The 22037-nt window shown below is 32.7% G+C and overlaps 1 protein-coding gene across 1 annotated transcript; it reads left to right on the plus strand.

Moving 5' to 3' along the window:
* Positions 1-218: 218 nt before the first annotated feature.
* On the plus strand, positions 219-18889 carry LOC134245927 (uncharacterized). The gene is made up of 3 exons (XM_062728161.1): positions 219-233; positions 16310-16508; positions 16882-18889. Exons 2-3 carry the CDS (start codon positions 16317-16319, stop codon positions 17950-17952), a joined length of 1263 nt encoding a protein of 420 aa, XP_062584145.1. The 5' UTR covers positions 219-233; positions 16310-16316; the 3' UTR covers positions 17953-18889.
* Positions 18890-22037: the final 3148 nt, after the last annotated feature.

A 22037-nucleotide genomic window follows, 5' to 3' on the forward strand; every position in this document is an offset into this window, starting at 1 on the left:
CATTACAATACCATATAGTTCGAACATCTTTTTTCACTCATTTTAAAAACAAGCCGCCAGTCCATGAATTACACGGTGACATAAATTACGTTGTACTTCCCCGTTTAGAGAGTGCTAAAAAAATATAAAATTCAAGTAGGCGTGATTGTACAATTACTTAGCAAGGACCAATATACCCTGTGCCTATTTACAATATTTTATACAAACGCACATGGATAAGGATAGACTAAAAGGTATTCTTTGTTTTCTGTTTATCATGCAATAATCGTAACCACTATCCACATTTTTTAAGTTGATTTGTTTGCACATATATATTTGAACCCACCTTTTTGAAGATGGCGTCAAAAAAAAAACGCAGACTTTTGTTTACAATTTATGTACACGAGAAGAATGTTTGTGCCTATTTTGTTGGGTTAATTTATATTTTATAAAGCACGTAATATGTAAATAAATTCACTGATAATCAAATGAAAAAAAAAACGTAACATTTAGGATTTCTGTTTGTAATACATTGCTATGTACAATCTTACATAGGTCACATTTTGTTTTCTTGTCCAGACCAGCTGTAGACACTAAGCAGACAATTATAAAAACCTTGCATGGAGAGAGTATTTATAATCAGTTCACTTTTTCCCAATCTTTGCATCAAGTTCCTTTGATCTTTGAATTAAGTTACTAAATGCAAAGATCTTACGGTTGAAATAGGTTAACTACAACGCCAAACCAATTACTCAGTATTTTGCCAATGCTAAAACAATTTTTTTGGGTTTTTAGACTGATTCATTGGTTTCTATTTTAAATGTTAGAAACTTATTTTCTATTACAATGAAGCGCATTGAAGTGGTAAAATTTTCTGTTTAGATGGAACGTTTTGAGTTATCTTTAGACACACCCATTTCTGTAGAAAGGAAAAATCGATCAAATGATTCAATTGAATACCTGTAGAACAGGTATATCATAAATAGAATAACCAATCAACTTGAAGTTCTACATAAACACCGAGTAAGCACGTGTTCGACTGATACATGTGCTCTGCTAACTCCAATAAACACGATAAAATCATAATTATGTACAAAAGCGTTTCAATGCGTGTTTTACATATAAGCGGAAACTCTCTATGTGTCTCTTTCTTATTTAAAAATCTTAATTTCAGTGTAACTCATGTAGTTTGTGCGGAAAGTGTAATGTCCTAAAACATTACGACGAATATTTCTTTCTCGTTTCTGAAGAAATGAGCGTGTCACTTTGTTATAATTGACGTTCAAAACATGACTCAGGACGTGTCATCCAAATGGAAAATTTTACCACTTCTATGCGCTTCATTGTACAGTGGAAAAAACCTTATTTAATTTGCACTTTTATTCCATAAATATTCTGTTAAACACGTAATTATTTACAAAGTGAAACAGTGAATGGTGTAGTCTAATTTCGCATTTGTTCATGGGCGCTACATGTAACAGGATGTTTACAGATGGCCCAATAACAAAAAATTGAGATGAACTTTAAAGGCAAAGCACATATTAGAGAAACACCGACATCTTTCGAACGAACGTAACTCTCCCCAACTTCCCGTATCTCGATAGTTTTCTAGGGACCAGTGATTGTACCCATATAAAGTTTAAAATCGAAAGAAATAAGTACGGTATATGTGTAAAATAAAACGGATAGTGGTTTAACCACTTTGTATTTGAAAATTGCTCATGTCAAATCTTTTGTAATCACTTACAATGTTTTACAATGAAGCGCATTGAAGTTTAAAATTTTCCAATTGGACGAAACGTTCTGAGTCATGTTTTGAACGTCAATTATAACATAACGACACGCCTACCGTATATACTCGCCTATAAGTCGGTATTTTGGGAGTTAAATTTTAGTCCAAAACTGTATGTCCGACTTATAGGCGAGTCCTAAAGATATTGGTATTTTTCTGTAAGTGTGAAATGTAGCATTCCATATATGTTTCAGACAGTTGCTGAAGATAACAAGGCCTATAAATGGATAATCGTTTATGCATTCAAAGATTATACAAATCATGTAGTACAAGTATTCACTTACTATAATGGTTTTATTTTGTGCATTTATCAATTCTTTAATTATTTAAAATTAAATATCGGCGTTATTTCGAAAAATATCATTAAAAACAGCTAAAAACATAAGTTCATTCATCTAAAATGTCAAATGATTCTTGCAAAAAGTTATACCGACTTATAACACCCCTACTAATGTGTTTGGAACCTTTTATTTGTCGGTGTTCTGCATATTATAAAACCCGATGAGTTCAGAGTAGCTCTGACATTGGCTCTGGCGAGAGCTAGCGAGACTTCAGCGAGATAGAGTAAATTATTCACGGAAATGTGGCAAGGAAGTGACTAGCAAGTGGAGACATAGTAAACAGAAAAGTTATGTTGTGTTTTAGTTTTCACCACCCCATAATATCATTCTGTAGAAATGTACTTCAATCGATCTTTCTTGAATTCATTCAAGTTTAAATTATTTTAAAGTTTTTTTTATGATGCAATTTTCTGCTGTTATGAATTAGAATTTCTTTTTAGACAAATATTTTGCATGGGAACCGGGACTATATTTTTGGCGTCAGATTAGCAAATGGGGCACCAATGTGACTTTAACTGACAAATCAGATGAATGAGAATTACATTATGGGTCACTATACGAATACTACAGGAATTTTACGCTTGATAAATTCCTTTATTGTACTATCGGTGAATACAATTGCCAGGTGGATTCCCTTGCCAACACACGTGATCACGAGTATACATGTATAGTTATGTAAAAAAAAATTTGTCCATTTAAACGCATAGGAGAAGCTGCTCGTTTTCCTTATCCTTGAATTGCTGGTGTTCTGAACTTGACACGAACTACGTATACGTTTTATTAAGCATATTTTTCTCTACAGTTATTAACAAATTAAAAACACCAGTGATATTATTAATAGTTTCTAATGTTTCATAGGAAATTTTTTTTTTACTTTGCACTCCAATGATATGATCATAGATTGACCTGAACCACGTGTTCGAAGTAACATGTAAACATGTATTTGGCGTTGCTCGTGGTAAGATCCTCTGTGCGCATTAATAGCAATAGCCATATAAGGCAAACAAAGGTTTGTCAGTGTAAATGATATTATACATTTTTTACAGGCATCTCGGTCGCTAGTGAGCTGTAATTTTTGCAGTTAAGTATAAGATGCAGTAATTGTTATTTACCACCACCCCCCCCCCCCTTAAGCCATCCATTTCTGTTGAAAATCTTGAAAGTCTTTCAGAAAGGTGTGCAAACACACATTTTTCACAATACATGTTTTAGAAGAAACAGACTATAGCAATTTCCTGTTTACTGCCAATTTTTATTTATAAAACCGGATCTACCCTATAACCTTTGAATAGGTAAATCTAAACCACGTGTCTTGAATTTAAATCAAATAATATTAGTAGGGGTGTATAAACGGGTCAATGGCAAATCCCTTCAAATTAACTTAAAAAATACAACCGACTTATAGGCGGACCGACTTATAGGCGAGTATATACGGTATTTTTTTAGAAATGAGAAAGAAATATTCGTCGTAATGTTTTAGGACACTACACTTTCCGCGACAAGCAACATGTATTACACTGAAATGAAGATTTTTAAAAAGAAAGAGCTATGTATAGATTTCCGGTGTAAAGACGAATAATGACCCCCATCGAATAATGACCGGGGGGTCATTTTTCAACGACAAAAAATGACCCCCACCCGTAGAAAAAAATCATTTTTTGTAGAAAAAGGGTCCTAGGGGGTCATTATATATGGTAGTCCTATAAAATAATGACCCCAATTGAAAAATGACCCCCTTTAAAGTGATACAAAATATGCACTCTTTGATATCTTTTTTACAGCGAAACTAATTTTTACATTTTCTGTAACCAGAAAAATACAAAAAGTCGTATGAAATAATTAAGAGATTCACGTAGTTTTTCAATGCTAAAAGTGTGTTTGTGTTGCTTAAAGAATGATATTCCACTTGTTTTTAGAAATCAAACCATGCAAAAATCAGGTTTAAATACTCTTTAATAGGAAAAATTAAATTTTCCGTCATTTCAACTTTTAGTTTGTTTAAGTTTGGCAAATCCTATTTTATAATGAAAGAGGAGGAAATTTTTATCCCCCCCCCCCCAAAAAAAAAAAAAAGAACATTACGTTAAATCAAAACAAAAACAAAAATAATAATAAATGAAAGCAAAAATATAAATAAAACTATATACCTTTCAATAATTCTGAAAGAGACTCTAGATAAAATATTGAAATGAAGTTAAGCCTTCACACAAGTACTATCATATCATAATTTACTTCGCCATGATTAAAGCATACTTTAAATGTTGGTGGAGGTATACTTAAAAGTATTGTGGCAAAGTAACAGTTAAAAATTAGTAGAATCGTAGATTATTTTTAGCTTATTTTTAATTCCTGCTTATAGAAAAATAAAGGTAGGGTGGTTTTTTTTTTTTTTTTTTGCTTTTGTTCAGTATCGACTTCCTCCTAAACAAGAAAGGGGGTGGGGTAAGTATAAGACCTAAAAATATGCTCTGTAAAGCTATAGGCTAGTGTAAAATACACAGTCATTCTAATGCAAAAACTATACATGTAGACATAAACTTTTGATTTAGCACACAGTATTCATTACATTTCTTTTAACGTAGAAACTACTTTGTATGACATCATAACTGGTAAATGTGTTAAACCTGTGCTAACCCATTAAGACGTCATAATTAATTCAATGCCACCTTTTCCCGTACTTGACAGCTTCAATAAAAATAGTTGAAAATACTGCATTTTGAAGTTCACAGAATTCAATTATGCCAACATAATCTTAATTCAGTTCATATATTTTTTGGTTTATAATGCGTAATGGCAATATATTTCTGGAATAAGAGAAAATATGTAGGCACCTTTTATTTACTAGATCTAGACCTGAAGTTGACAAACCCAAGACTGTGTTATGAAATTACAATGTACATACAACTTTCGTAATAATTTGAATGGTATGTAACTATTTTGAAGGAATGCAAAAATCCTAAGAAATCTTCAGTTGCCTACTAAATAGTGTAATATCTTCATGAAATCTGTCTAATTAGTCAAACATGTATGTGTTGTAGATTGTGTGTAGATTTTTGTGATATCTGTAATGAAATGATGTGCATTCCTTTTAACAATTATTTGTTACCTATTCATATTCTTGGTGTTTGATTACAATTTTTCTATTAAATATGATCTTTTTAAAGTAAAAGTACAATTTCTGATAAATATTTAATCTGAAAGTAACCCCAAACAGTCATTTAATTATTAAATCCCGTGTAAGTGCAAAAAGGTCAAGAATATGAGTATCGGTAAATAGCCTATCTTTCATTAGTTAGAGGGGAAAGGTATATATTTTAATCATTTTTTGTAATCATTTGGCTATGTTCTTCATCATATTGAAGATTGAAAACATTTTGACAAAGACTTCTAAAAAATATTTACAAATATAGGGTGCATAATTGACTAAAAATAATAGAGTTCATTTGACTATTTTTTTTAATGGTGGACTTATCTTTTATGTTAATTTAATAAAAAAGAAATTATTCTTGATAAAATATTGTTTAATATTGGTCCGTGTAGCACTAAACAATTCAAATTTCTAAGATGACTCTGAGTTTTAAAATGTTAATACATTAGTTTAGATTTCTAAATTTCAAAAACTCAAACTGATTTAGTATATTGAAATGTAATATTTTAGTTAAAAAATATAAAAGTTTCAATTTACTTTAAATATCCAAAATTTAAACCAGGTATAGAATTTCATATTTTGGATATTTAAAGTAAAATTCTAAAATCTCAAAGTGTTAAGTTATTAGAAATTTGAACAGTTGAACCAAAATTCCTAATTTCTAAAAATCTTAAACGTTTCAAAGTTGGATTTTAGAAGTTTGAAGCTAATTTCAATAATCGTAAGACGAAAAATATTACCGAACTTTAGATTGTTAAGTGTAAACTTTCTGAACAAACAGTAGCCTACAAACTCAAACGTTTAAATTCCATTAATCGTTTTTGGTAATTTGAATTTTGAAAATTTAAGGTAAAAATCTAAAATATCAAAATTCTAAAACCTATTTGGAAATTTGAAATTTTAGATTTTTTAACTAAAATCTTAAAATTCAATATACCAAATCAGTTTGAGTTTTTGAAAGTTAGATATTTGAACTAATATATTAACATTCTAAAACTCTAAATTGTTTTAGAAATTTGAATTGTTAAGTGTTACACGGACCAATATTATTCAGTTAAAAAAGTTTATAAACGACGATGTTTGAAGAAGTATTTTTGTGATTTTTCATATTCCCTTTATGACAAATACCCCTAAAAAAATTTGAAAATGTGAAGTCGCAGTATGTAAATACCATACCAAGTTTCACAGCCTGTTCTAGATTAAAAAACAAGGAAACATATCATGATATCTTAACTGATTGATTTTAAGCAAGTACTAATTTATCATTTTGAAAAGTTTGAAAATCTTGTGACAAAGACTTTTCCGACATAGGTTCTACTTTAATTCTTGTTTTACTCCACCCTTTTACTCAGTTCTGAGTATATTTTTCAGAGAATTTAATATGAGAATCAGAACAAACATTTTCATTGTTGTAACGTCTTCTTTATAATGTATATTAATATGAAAAGTTAATTGAAGACCATTTTTTTATGTCCCCGTAATCGAAGATTCGGGGGTATATAGTTTTATCGTGTTCGTCTGTATGTCCGTCTGTCTATCTGGCGGTTTGTTTGTCCGCAAAAACCTTAACCTTTACCATTAACTTTTCATTTATTGGAGCTATGACTTTCATATTTAATATGTATATTCCTTGTGACAAGACCTTACTTTGGGTACTACTTAATTTGACCTTTTGACCTTTACCTTGGAGTTTGTCCCATTTTACTCAAAAATGCCAAATTTTTACTTTGGCCATAACTTTTAAACGGTAGATACTAGTACTCTCATACTTCAAATATGTAGTTTTTTGGCATTACCTTTCATTGGTTACTTAAAACCTTGACCTTTTGACCTTGACCTTGGAATTTTCCCTACTTATGATTTTTTTTTACCTTGGCCATAACTTTTGAACGGTAAGGGCTAGGGTATTCATACTTCACATATGTAATCCTTGTTACATTAAACATTTTCTTAAGAAATCATCAACTTTGACCTTTGAGTTTGACCTACCTTACAAAAACTTATCCTTAGCCATTACTTTTGAACAAGTGGTGCTAGGGCTTTCCTATTTTGCAGTTGTATTTCTTGTGGGAAGACCCTACTTTGGGTAACAATATATTTAAATTGCATTTAAGAAAAGTTTAATCTTCGCTATGTTGCCATACAGGGGCATAGCTGTTTCACAAACACATCTTTTATATATGAGGTTTTGCGGATAAGAGATGGGTACCCCAAAGCGTAACAGACGGGCGGACGGGGGGATATCCCGATCACTTTATACCCTCCCCACCCATTCTCAATATAAGGGCTCAAATAATGTCGCCTCATTTTCATTTAAAAAGAATACCACTGATGTAATCTTTAAATCAACATTATAAATAGTCATATAACAATGAATGAGAATTCATATAATTATCGATCTGAAAGGGTATTTAAGGAGTTCCAAATTCAAATATAGTAGCCTATTTGAAATGTACGTTACTGTCGCCGAGGCAAATATTATTCTGAATCCCCTCTGTGTAATATATAGTTTTGTTTCTCAAGTAAAAATTTTCTGATAAGTTAAACCTTGTATCATATATATTTCTTTTCATAACAATAAATACATTTTCTTTGTGATAATAAATAATTTTTATTGTGCAATGTCCCTGTCGCTTAATTCTATTTCAACCACATTACAAGCAAACACAAAGATTATACACCTGATAGTTTTGTTCTCCTATATTTATTGATGGGCTAAATTTGAAATTTCAAAGGATTAATTACTCCTACTTAGATAATGTAACATGAAATTGAACGATTTGAGCAACTTTTATAAATATGTGTACGGAATGAAAGACATTTTCAATCGTAGAGATAAGAAAGAAATGTACGTTACCTATATTCTTCCATTAAGAATATATATTAAGTTGAAAATATGAGACGACTCTGAATAAGCAACCCCTTGTATCCTGTAAACTGGCAAAGGCATTTTGAATTATTTTCTACATGAAAAGTGATCATTTGAACTGTACGTGACTGAAATGTACGTTACCATGAAATTCGAATTACGTGAATCTCGCACGAATTTTCATGTATTCTCATACTTTCACACACTCGAATGTGTACACAGAGGAAAGTTTCAAAGGTTGAAGGTCGGCTAAATCCCAAAATTAATGAAAAGAAACGTGAGGAAAAAATATATTAAGGTCAATTATATGTAATATAATTTTGATACCTGGTATATATTTCTGAATACGAAACCTGTATGATGCATTTCTTATGAGATGCAAGTTCAAATAGTATCAATATATTGCGTGTCTAACGTACGCTTGTGGAAGAGAATTGATTTTTATATTTGAAATGTACGTTACGTATGGTAACGTACATTTTAGATATTTCTAACTGACATTTTTTTTAATTTAGTCAATGAATTGCGTTTACACGAGCGAAACAAAATTATCGTTACAATCCATTTGACAACTGGCCACATAAAACAATCTAAATGCACCCCCAATCCTCGTAAATGTTTTAGACTGTTACCACATGCTAGAAAATTTATTTTTAAGCGTCTTAAATTCATCTTTGGCAACCTTTTTGCAGTTTGTTTACTTTTAATATGCGACTTTTCGTCAATATTAATTTAATTGTTGTTGATAATTTAAAACAAGGTATGCATAGGCTTATAATTGGTAAAAAAAAGAAACAAAAAAAAAAAAGAAACAAAACAAATAAACCCAGAGCACAAAACAGTTCCGTACATTTCAAATACTGAAAGGCACACAATATTCAGTTTTGTTTGAATCATTGCATTTTGGAATATATTTTTCCAAATCTGCTGAAAAGCACGTATGTTTGTGTTTTGAAAAACGATGTTGCAACATACTAAATAAAATTGTTAACATTTAACTGTCGATGGCTATATTCGGAATAGATTTATGTTAAGTTTCAATGGCCGAGCATTTGTTAGATCATAGCAAAATACGTCTGAATCTTCTATTTTTTTTTGTCTGTACCCTTGCAAACAGGTAGAAGTAACTAGGCTACGACCGGTGTCAATTTCAGCGAAACAGCACAAAAGAATGGTAATGAACTGAGGTGGAGGGGACTCCCCAATAATATGTGAAATGAACGTTACCGAAGTGACGTGACATTCATGTAGTTGATGACAAATAACCTCGTTTGTTACATTATGATTTCTTATATTACTGCCTTTAAACGCTTCATTGAAATGATTTTTATGTCAATAATTGCTTTTTTTCAATATTTTTTTATTACTAATTTACATATTATTACAAGCTTGAAATGTACGTTACCTACTCATATTCTGAGGCAATCGTGTCTTTATAGTGGTGATTGCGACATATAACACAATGTGTTTACATAGAGAATCTTTTTAGCTCACCTGAGCCGAAGGCTCAAGTGAGCTTTTCTGATCAAACTTTGTCCGTTGTCTGTCGTAGTCGTTGTCGTTGGCGTCGTCGTTGTCGTCGTCGTTAACTTTTCACATTTTCATCTTCTTCTCAAGAACCACTTGGCCAATTTTAACCAAACTTGGCACAAAGTATCCTTGGGTGAAGGGAAATCAAGTTTGTTCAAATGAAGGGCCACGCCCTTTTCCAAGGGGAGATAATTATGAATTAGAGAAAAATTAATGGCATTTTTAAAAAATCTTCTTCTCAAGAACCACTGGGCCAGGAAAGGTGAAACTCATGTGGAATTATCCTCAGGTAGTGTAGATTCAAATTTGTTCAAATCATGACCCCCGGGACAAGGGTGGGGCCAAAATGGCCAACCCAAGTTTTACATAGGAATATATAGGAAAAATCTTTAAAAATCTTCTTCTCCAGAACCACTGGGCCAGGAAAGATGAAACTCAAGTGAAATCATCCTCAGGTAGTGTAGATTCAAGTTTGTTCAAATCATGACCCCCGGGGGCAAGGATGGATCAAAATGGCCGACCCAAGTTTTACATAGGAATATATAGGAAAAATCTTTAAAAATCTTCTTCTCAAGAACCACTGGGCCAGGAAAGATGAAATTTATGTGGAATCATCCTCAGGTAGTGTAGATTCAAGTTTGTTCAAATCATGACCCCTGGGGCTAGGGTGGGGCCAAAATGGCCCATCCAAGTTTTACATAGGGATATATAGGGAAACCTTTTAAAATCTTCTTTTCAAGTACTTCAAAGCTACGATTAGTGTTATTTATATGGAATCATCCTCAGGTAGTGTAGATGCTAGTTTGTTCAAATGATGAACGCCTGGGGGGGGGGGGGGTAAATTCAAGCCCGATGTGCTCAGGTGAGCGCTGTGGTCCCTGGGCCTCTTGTTTTTTAATAAACTGAAACAAAACGATGAATTTTTAGACGAATTTAAAGCTTTTTATCAAACAGAAATAAATCTTGAAATGTACGTTACATTTACGTAGTTTTCTAAATCGGCATGGATATATGTTAAAAAAGACAGTAACTACAAAATAGAATTTTACTACATGTACATGTTAGGTTCCAGTATCTATAGAAAATGACAAGATTCCAAACTGATCGCTCTAAACAAAACAGGGAGAAGAATTCAAAGCATATATTTAAAAAATGTTTTTATACATCTGCATCAAAAAGTTACCTTTGTTTTTTGAAAGGAAAAATCAAACGCACGTTCGTATGCCGAGAAAATATGTTGCTGACAGAGTTGGTAGGATGTGCTGGTGTTGAGATGAGATATTCCAATTGTGATTTTAATGACTAAATTTTTTTTTACATATCTTTTTGGACATTGAAGAAAGAGTAACGTACATTTCAAGCTACATTTCTGAATAAAATCACCCTCTACTTTATCGTCTTGTCATTATTCAATGTATTATAATTTGATGGAAAAAAATCTGGAAACAAAATCTTCAGATACTTTCTTTCAAAGGTAAATGATAGAAAAATTGTTTTCTTGAACTTCATTTTTTAAATCAGAGAGGCATTTGTGCCCTTATATTGAGAATGGGTGTCCGCTTTTCAAGCGGAGGATATAATAATATATAATACTGCTGATTTTTTCTTTCAGTTCGATGACTTCCACCATCAAAAAACAATGTTTACCTAGCCCTTAAGGCTTGATAAATCTTTTACTCCTTTAGATTCTGAATCATTGCATTTTCCTTAAAATATGGCTATAATTGTATAATGTTATGAGATCAACATATCATCAGTTTATTCCCAATAAGCTCAGGTGAGCATTTTGGCCAATATGCTTCTTTATCTAATTTTTTTTTGCCCCCTTAAAATTTTAGCTTTAATCTACAGGGGGTCATTTTTCTACGGGGGTCATTTTTCTTCACGTGGGTTCTGCAAATTTTTAGGGAAGTGACACTTTTTCTACGGGCAAAAGGGTCATTTTTCTACGTCGAATAATGACCGGGGGTCATTTTTCGCTGTCGAAAAATGACCCCTGGTCATTATTCGATGGGGGTCATTATTCGTCTTTACACCGGCTTATGTGAAACACGCATTGAAACGAATTTGTACACAATTATGATTTTATCATGTATATTGGAGTTAGCATAGCGCATGTATCAGTCGAACAAGTGCTTACTCCGACGGTGTTTATGTAGACCGTCAAATTGATTCGCTAATATTTATGTAATACCTGTTTTACAGGTATTCGATGGAAACATTTGACCGATTTTTCCTTTCTAAAGAAATGGGCGTGTCTAAAGATAGCTCAAAACGTTCCATCCAAGCAGAAAATTTTACCACTTCAATGCGCTTCATTGTAAAAAAGCGAACAAATAGAAGAAAATACACCATATTACTTTAGACGGATTGGGAAACACGTTTGTCATGCGTCAGTGATTAAACGTATACAAACTATCCGTAGTGTGCGCCTTGTTCATATAAAGAAAGGTAACTTTTTACAGCTTGAGGAAAAAAAATTAATTCTTGCAATCAAGTAAATAGGTTGTGCGCTTTATAAAGTGTCTTGTATTGATCCGAGAGAGAGAGAGAGAGAGAGAGAGAGAGAGAGAGAGAGAGAGAGAGAGAGAGAGAGAGAGAGAGAGATTCTTTTTTAAATTAATTAAAATATCACTTCAAAGAAATAAACGAGCATTCGTGGTAGACAGTATCTTCTTAGATGATGTTTTAAATGGCGATCTTAACTAAATCATTTGGGCTGCTTTTATTATTATTATTATTTTATATATATATATATATATATATGACAGGCCCGAAGCAATCAATTTCAGTAGGGGGCGGGGTGGGGGGGCACAACCAAAAGTTTAGAGTCACTACCAAACAATTCCTTGGGAAGCCAAAATGAGAAATCTTATTTAATGAAGGGGCACAAGTACACTGTATACAGTAGCTAGGTTTTCTATAATACCGGTATTACATTGTTTATTTATCGACTTCATTATGGGGTTGGGGGTGGGCTTATGCCCAACCCCTCAACCCTGTTCCTATATACGACCGTGTGTACATGTATATCTGTTTATATGTGTGGATTATGAAAAAGGCTGAAGATACGCATTTATATAGGGTGGTGCATTTTTCTTAGTAAAGTTCTTTTCTTTGTCTTAAAGTTATGCTTCCCTAAGTCACTGTTTGTTAACCATGCATTATTCGTCAAAATATAAAATTAGAAGATACACTTTATACTTTTGACCATGCACACACAGAGTTATTTTGACTGAAGGTCCAATATACATATAAAAACTATAACCGAAATTATAACTTGCTTCATTTGTAAGGGAAAATATATATTCACCATCCTGTTGTAAAACAAAAAAGGATTGATTCCAGAATACCGACAATAATATATACGGACTTTTAAAAGTGTGAATAATATGAAAATGTAGTTGTCACTTAGTTGTCAATTGTCATGGCATCCTTCAAAAGTATGTGCACACATATGCTTATCACAGGTGCTTGTAGACCAAACAACTTCCCCACCCCCTCCCATAATATACATACCAGGTCCCAAAATATTCATATTTCTCTTCTTTTTTAAGGTAACCGTCTAGTACATATTTACAGTGTATTTCATATGAAAATCCAAAAAGTACATAGAATTCACTTTTTATTTTTAAATCACCCCTGACTTTTTAACTGCAGGAATCAATTTTGTATGTTGTAAATTGTAAATGTTATAAATGAAAGAAAGCCAAAAAAAAATATCCTTGGACCCGGATTTATATCTATTCCAGAGGTTGGGGGAGGGGGGGGGCATAGGTCCTATGATGGCAATCCTAATATGGAACTTGCTCTCATATATCTTAAAATTATGTCAAAAACACAATTCACGAAAATTCCATTTTTGATCCGACCCCACCCCCACCCCTCCCCACCCCTCCCCCGAACGTTGGGGATATTATATTTGGTAAGCCCGTTCGTCTTATAATTCTGTCCGTCTGATACACTTTTGTTTCGAGCAATATCTAGAGAAGCTTTAAGCTTTTACAGTGAAATTAAAAAATAACTTTGAGTCGGGGTTGGGGGGGGGGGGTCCAGTCCACTAGCACTCGTGAGTATTATATGAAGATTTTCAAGATACATGTTTGTAAGAAGAAGCTTTATCAACCGACAAATTACGAACGGACACCCCCTGGATTTATGATATGGCTATAATACCTGTGTATTAAAGCCATATTAATATTATTTTTCGCAGCATATAGTATTTTGAACAAAAATGTCTTTAAAGTTTTTGGGTTTTTGCAAATTAATACGACAAGACGTGGATTTGAGGAATCTTATGGGGATTTTTTCTATCGAAATCCCCCCAAAAATGAAGAAATCAATAATCCAACCGTAAATACAATAGACTACAATGGCACAGAGTAAAAGAGCTTCATATCTTCAACACTGCGCGCATTAATTTTTCGTTTGACTGCTTCTCAAAAATTTGGCAATTAAATTTCCCATCAGTGACATACAGTGTTTTAATGTAGAACCCTTAGCTTCTTGTATTGTGTCAGTTTGTCTAAGGTTATCCTTTTAAGCTAACATGAGCCGAAGGCTCAAGGGAGCTTTTATGATAGAAATTTCTTCGTTGTCTGTGGTTGTTGTTAACATTTCACAATTTCATTTTCTTCTTTAGAACCACTGGGCCGAGGTAAAAAAAAAACTTCCCAAAAGTAATCTTTGGCAAAAGGAATTCCAGTTTGTTCAAATGAAGGGCTATTCGGCCACGCCTTCTTACAGGGGCGATAATTAAGCTTTTATGAAATAAATATTGACACTAGTATCAATTAAAACTTTTCTACTCAGGAACCACTATGCTTGAAATCATAAACCTGATGTGGAATCACTGTCAGGTATTGTGCATTAAGATTTCTTCAAATCATGCCCCCTGGGGTAAGGTGGGGCCACTATGGGGGTCCTAGGTTTACACATGAATACATAGGGAAAAATCTTTAATATCCTTTCAAAAAATAGCAAAACCTAGATTAGTCATATTTATATGCAATAATTTGCAGGTAGTGTAGATTCAGGGTTATTCAAGTCATGACCCCCGGGGTAGGATGGGGACACATTGAGAGATTAAGTTTTACATAGGAAAAAATCTTTTTAAATTTTCTTCTCAAAAACAGCACAGCTAGGATTAGTCCATCGTCGCAAACCACGGCCAAAATGTACGATCCTCTCCCATTCTGGCCGTGGTTGAACTAGGAGAGAATTCTTCGTAGCTCATTGACCAATGCGAGTAAAGCATAGTCGGAAGATGAACTTTATCGCGACCTTTCAATATCCAATCGCAGTAAAGGAAATCTGTTGACGTCAGTTGTTGATTTCAATTGCAATGGAAACAAAACTTGCCACTGACTGAATATGACGTCACAGTGGGGAGGCGTAAATATTCAAGATTACGACACTTTTTGTGATCAAGCAGCCACGGGTAGGAGAGAGCTATATGCGGAATCCGGACCGTGGCTTGAGACGATGAGATTAGTCATATTTATATCATAGGCGTCGGAACCGGGGGGCTTGGGGGGGGGGGGGGGGGCTTAGCCCCCACTTTTTTAAAAATTTATTCTTAGTATAGACATTGAACATATCTTCGTAAGTTTACCCCCCCCCCAACTTTCCATAGGATTTTCGTGTTCGGGAAATAGACATTTCCTTTTTTTTTTTTGCTTGTCAGGTTTTTTTGGAGGTACAATTTTTTTTTTACACTTAGCCCCCCCCCCTTTCAATTTGCTTCCGACGCCAATGTATATCGAAGCATCCTCAGGTAGTGTAAATAAAAGTTTGTTCAAATCATGACCCCCTGAAGTTGGTCTTCATCTCAAGAATAGCAAAGCCATGATTCGTGATACATGTATTTATGAAAGCATCCTTAGGTAGTGTAAATTCAAGTTTGTTCAAATCATGACCCCCGGAGGGAGGACGGGATCACAAAGGGGGATAAAAGTCTTACATAGGGATACACTGGGAAAATCTTTTGAAATCTTCTTGTAAAGAACATAAGAGCTAGGATTAGTCATATTAATATAAAAGCAATCTTAGGTAGTGTAATAAGGTGGTTTAAATCATGCCCTCCGGGACTTAAGGTTGTACATAAGGAGAATCTGTAAATATCTTTTCAAGAACAGCAATGTTGTAATTGTTCACATTTTCTCTTTTAAAATACTGAACTAATTAATTTTTCTGCTTTTTTCTAGTCAGGTTCAAGAAAACTTGTTAAATAGTATTCCTGTCCTTTTTCTCTCCAGGAAAAAAAATATTAGAAGCTTAGGAAAAAAGGACTTTCTTTCATATGATGTAGAAACCTTGGCTCAAGGTCATGATTTTTAGTAAAGGTCATTAGGAGAAAAAAATTTATATTAATATAGCCCGTATATGTACATACATTAAAACCTGAGATTAAACAATGAAACATATAGTAAAATGGAATGGGTAAGTCAGTTTTGTGAGCATGCTAATTGAACCTGTTGTCCCATATAAAGGTCACCCAAAGAGAGAGATTTTTTTGATTTGCAGAAAAAATATTTATTTATCAGAAACATTAATTTGCATAAAACTAGTACTCATTATTGTTAACTTAAATCATGATTTCTTTATTAACATTGAATTCACATTTGCCTTTGTCTTTTTTATATGATTAGGAAAGTGATGTCTTCTATATACTCTCCTCGACTTAAATGTGGGGTATGTGCTGTTTTAAGTATTCTCCATTCGCACTGCAAACAATGTGGGAACTTATGTGAAAATTGTTCCGGACTTCACAGCAAAGGGAATGCCTTCAAAAATCATAATTTGGTGCCCTTAACTTTTTCAGATGAAATGGAGACGTCTTCAATCAAAGTATGTTAATTCATGAACGGATATTTGCGATTGAAAATTACTATTATTATTACTAGGCTAAAATCATTTTCAAACGTTAATTAATTTGTATTGCCAGTTAAGATATATATACTAAATTGCTTTATTTTTTTATCGTGAAAATGTAAAATAAAAGGAAATGTAAAAAAAAAAATCACGTATAACCTCAAGATACCTTTGAGTACATCATTCAATAAGGTGTGTTTGTTTTCAGTATCTTTAACAAAAAATTTCTTCATATAAGTTTTTCCTTTAGTGTAAAAGATAATACTGAAAATATATTCGACTGACAAATATATATTACATGTACATGTTTGTATAATTTTATTGTTTCTTTTTTTATTTTTGTAATAAGGTGGAACTGTCAACACCATTAGATCACCTTGATAGTACCCCCACCACCACATGTACAACTACGGCTGATCTTTTATCGACTGCAACAAATGCCCCAACACGTGATTATGCTTCATCGACTTCATCAAATGCTCCAACATCTCATAATGTGCCATCTACTTCAACAAATGCTCCAACATCTCATAATGTGCCATCTACTTCATCAAATGCACCCAGTACACCAACGAAAAAAGGTGTGAAACGGAAAGCTGCTTCCGTTTTAATGATGGGAATGGAGAAAGCTGCTTGTCCTAAACATAAAACTAACACAGTGGATTTATGCTGTCAGGATTGCAATCAAGCAATATGTTCGCAGTGTCTGACAGCTGCCCATACTGGACATAGAATTGGAGATATAACCGATTTTTTCGGGAAGAAAAGAGCTATGATAGAAAGTGATTTAGATCTCATCCAGAGTCATATCCAACAAAGGGAGGAAGCAAAGCAACAAATGGTCGAAGATCTAGAAAAGATGGAACAAGCTTCAGAAAGCGTGGTGAAGGAAGTTAAAGATTTCGCTGACAAGGTGCGATCAACCATTCTAAAGAAAGCAGAAGACTTGAAAGCAAGTACTAAAGAAACAAAAAAGAATATTGTTTCAAGAAATGGCGAGTTTGCCAAAGAAATCAAAAAACTAGAAACCTTGCGTAAAAAATGTCAGGATGAGCTGGATGCTAAAGATTTAGCAGTGGTCCTGTTCAGAAAAGAATCGCCGTTCTCGCTTGATACCTACGAAAATCTTCCAAGTTCGTTCAAAATTACACCTGCAGCTTTTTTTCCAGCGGAATTGGACCAAGACATGAAAACTTTTGGAACCATTGTATCTACAACTATTCAAGAGGAACCTATTACGTTTAGGCCACCATCTACCCCAGTAAAAATGCCAGGGAAAAAGAAGAAACAGACAGCTCAAAGCAGTACGCCATTGCCTGTCCCGACTGCCACTTCTGCCTCTGCTCAAAATCATAAAATATTGAGAGACGCAGTGAGTAAAATTGGTATAGAGCTTGGAATGAACATTGTTCAACAATGAAGAAGACAAATGGAAATTTTTTTTTCCAAATTGAAGGAGTCTGGTGGAAAAAGAAAAATCCTTTATCCCAGTTCTCTCTAATCAAAAGCTTGGTAAGCAGATTGTTCAAAAATGATGAAAACAAATGGTACTGAATAATTGGAGCAGCTTGGTGGGATCAGAAAAATCCTATTCTCCCTCACCGTATTGATAATCATACAGTGTTCACTTACCCGCAGTAAAAAAAATTATCTAACTATTTAACTACATGTATATTAATTTGTGTTTGACTCTGTTGACTTACATACTGAACTTTATAATAGAATTAGGACAAATAGTATCAATATTTATGTGACTTTATATTCACCCGCTGATGATTAATAAAGCAAGTTTGTACACTGTATTTCATATTATACTTACATGTAAAAAATATTTTCATGTAATAAATCTATAGCTTCAAATAAAGTTTCATTATACTTGATTATTTGTAAAGGGTTTTTACAGAGAAAAAAATTGAATTTACTCCATGGCATAAAATTATTAAACTTGCAATCGCAGTGTCAGCTATTGATACTTTCTGCTCTAGTGATAATGATTTATTTTCCAAATTCTGTTCAATCTGTTGTTAATGAAAACAAAATATTTGGGAATTACATGTATAATATATCATAAATCCACTTTAGACTACTTATTTAAAGAATTGTTTTTAAATATTGTACCTGAAGGAAAGTATGTAGACTGATTGATAAAAAAAGATCTATAACTGCAGCCTTGAAAAAAAAATTAAAATGCAAGATTAACTTCAAAAACTGTATGATTGTCTTTGTACAATCAGTGAATTTAATAAGTAATATGAATTAAAATTTTATTGAAGCAGTTTACTTTTCATGGCTTATCATTTTATTTTGAATTTCTGGACTTTGTAGTTATATTTATGATGTAAAGCAAACAATTAAAAAATATGAAGAGTTGTCATTTTCATAACAATACAATATTTCGAACATCTTTTTCACTCATTTTAACGTAGAATATTGACCCTGTTTGAAAATTGACCCGGGGACATTTTTCAACGTTGAATACTGAGACCAAAGGTGTTGAATTTAAACCCTAATCCGTTGAATACTGAGCCGCTTCGTGGAATTTTTATCATGAAACCGGTTCAAAATTCAACAGCATAAAAACACATTTTTTTTACTAGGTTTTCACATCTGTGATTTAATTCATAGGTATAAAGTGCCGTTTTGGTATTTACTGCCATAAGTAATATTACCTTATTGAATAGGTGATATCACCTATCCGAATAAGTGATATCACCTATTCAGATTTTAAATAGGTGATATCACCAATTGAATAGGTGATATCACTTTTTTCGAATAAGTGATATCACCTATTAAAAATGGCAGTATATACCAAAAATATTCGAATAAGTGATATAACCCAATATTATTTTAATCATTTATTCCAAGCTCTCTGATTGGTTCAAACTCGATCACATGATTAAGTATATAACAGCACAAAGACTTGAGTTGCTATTTATAGAATCTGAAATGCATTTCGACTTGATGTTTCTTTAAGTGGAGATAATTTTCTGTAAAACGGAAAAAGCACTGATTTAACAATTAAAGATAATGCAGAGTATGACTTGATGTTTCTGAAAAAAAATATTTACTACAACTTGTATTAATATTTAAAAATTGATGAGACGTAACAATGCCTTGAAGGCTTGAATTATGATCTTTATGTACTTTATGTATTAAAACATATTGGATATGTTTGTCAAAAATTGATACAAGACATAATCAAATAAATAAATTAGTATTCTGAATAAGTAAATCCTTTAATTACTCCCTCAATATATAAAAGGAAACATATTTTTAATATTAAACAGCTTAATTTACGTTGATCTCTAGTTTCTAAGTCTTAAAGAGAGAAAACAGGTGCCTTCATCCCATTATTTTCAAATTTTGTTTTGTTAATCTATGTACAAAATAACATAACAAATGTAGCCTTTTTTTCGTTCGTGCTCGGTCGATATGCTTTTCTGTGAAGTCGATATATCTATGGGTCGATCTCATCAACGGGCAATATTTATAAATTCATACAGGTAATATCACTTTTTGGTAGTAAAAACCAAAACGTACCCATACATAGGCGTCGGGAACAGGGAGCAGAATCAGGATATATTTTTAAAAACTTTACATGACAAGAAAACAACACTTGCTGTGGGGTTCAACTCAACATTTAGATACACCGATGACGTATGATCAAGTAACAGTAGTTACTTTAGTTCTTATGTCGACTCGATATACCTTGTGTATCCGAGTGAATTTTAAATTAAAGTCACCACTGAATGTGCCACAACTGTTTCATGTTTGGAAATTTTACTGACTGTTGGAGATGAAGGCCAACTGAAATTACCGATATATACTGTATCAGAAAAAAATGATTTCTTCTTAATCTTTTCCAAAGTGAACTTTTCTTATTTGTAAAGTTATGCTCCACTATTACCTGTTTATGGTATAACGTATAAAGCGTTGCAATATTACAGTATACTTTTGTGTTATCAAAAATTTTAGTTTCTTTTTCTAAATAATGTACCTGATCGGTATAATATGATTCCTTTTCGATTTGTTGTTAGTCTTGTGCAAAAAAAAATGTTATTTCTGTTCGAGAATTCATTACCTTCAAGTTGTTATTCTATTCGAAAAATTGTAATTCCTATTCGATAATTTTGTCATTTCTATTCGATGATAAAATGATTTGTATTCGATAATAATGTTAAACATGACATTCCTAATTGAGTTTACAACCAGTTCTAGTTTTGCCATATTTCTCAGAATGCAACTATTGAAAAAGAATAAGAAAAATATCGCATGCTAGAATGCTGGATGCTAGTGTATTTTCGAACAACAACTTTATTGCATATAAACCAAATAATTATCGAATAAGAATGATAAAATTATCGAATAGGGATGACAAAATCAGCGAAAAGGAATCGCATGTTTTCAAAAATGAATGACATTGAATAGGAACTGCGTGTTTTCGAGAAAAAAAATGATATTTTATGATATATGAATCATATTGTAACATTTCCTCCAATGGGAATAGCAATTTGTCGAATACAAATTACAAATAATCGAATAGAAATAACAACTAATCGAATAGGAATCACATTGTATCGAATAAGAATGATATGTTTTAGAATAAGAATAATCTCATTTTCAGGGTTATGCTCCGAAAACGATCAATTTTAAACCGAGACTGGCTATACTGACAGATAAATTAGTTACAGGGATTTCACCAACCTTATTTAAAGACACCAGATTTCCAGAATTTTGTTTTTGTCCTATTCATAGTTTTGTAGTTATTTATGGATGCTGTCGATTTGAGAAGGTATTGTCAAAAAAAGTTGCCATGCCTGAAGATAACTGAAATCGTACACAGATCAAAATGTACATATATACACGGGGTGTTAGGTTTATTTCTATTATTCTTGACAAGAGAAAAAAATTGAAACCGAAATATCAAAAAATATAGAGATACTGATAAATCCTGTAAAACAAATTCCCACCTAAAAAATGTTCAAACTCTGAGGCGAGGTCAATATTCAACAGGGTCAATTTTCAACTTGTTGAGGTCATCAGGGATACAAAAAATTGTCAAGCTGTTGAAAAATGACCCCGGGTATAAATTCAACGTCTTTTGGTCTCAATTTTCAACGGTGAAAAAACACCCCCAGTTCAATATTCAACGTTGGAAAATGAACCTCGGGTCAACTATCAACTCGGGTCAATATTCAACGTTACACCGGTACACGTTACTCGCATGATTTAATCAGTGTTTATGCGTAAATTATCATGCGAGTAAATTGTTTGATCATCATCATAAAACCAAAAACCCAGACAGTTATTCCTTGTATTTACATACAGAACTTTAAAAGTTCTTCAAAATGTAAACAGGAATCGTGCCTTGTTTTTGTTTACATATAGAAAATATTTATAACAAAATAAAATTCAGCAAATCTCTAGAAATTGTGAAATTGTATTCAGAATTAACTTCTGTATTGAAATTATCTGCTTTGCACGAACATATATATATATTAGTAT

Source organism: Saccostrea cucullata, unplaced genomic scaffold (genome assembly GCF_032062105.1).
Source record: "Saccostrea cucullata isolate Sc308-1 unplaced genomic scaffold, CSIRO_AGI_Scuc_v1 ctg2063, whole genome shotgun sequence".
Taxonomy (NCBI): domain Eukaryota; kingdom Metazoa; phylum Mollusca; class Bivalvia; order Ostreida; family Ostreidae; genus Saccostrea; species Saccostrea cuccullata.

Excerpts from the sequence above, each read along its gene's own strand:
- LOC134245927 (XM_062728161.1), top strand. The coding sequence starts at position 16,317 with ATGTCTTCTATATACTCTCCTCGACTTAAATGTGGGGTATGTGCTGTT. Across the intron at positions 16,509-16,881 it reads TGGAGACGTCTTCAATCAAA|GTGGAACTGTCAACACCATT; the intron begins GTATGTTAATTC and ends TTTTGTAATAAG.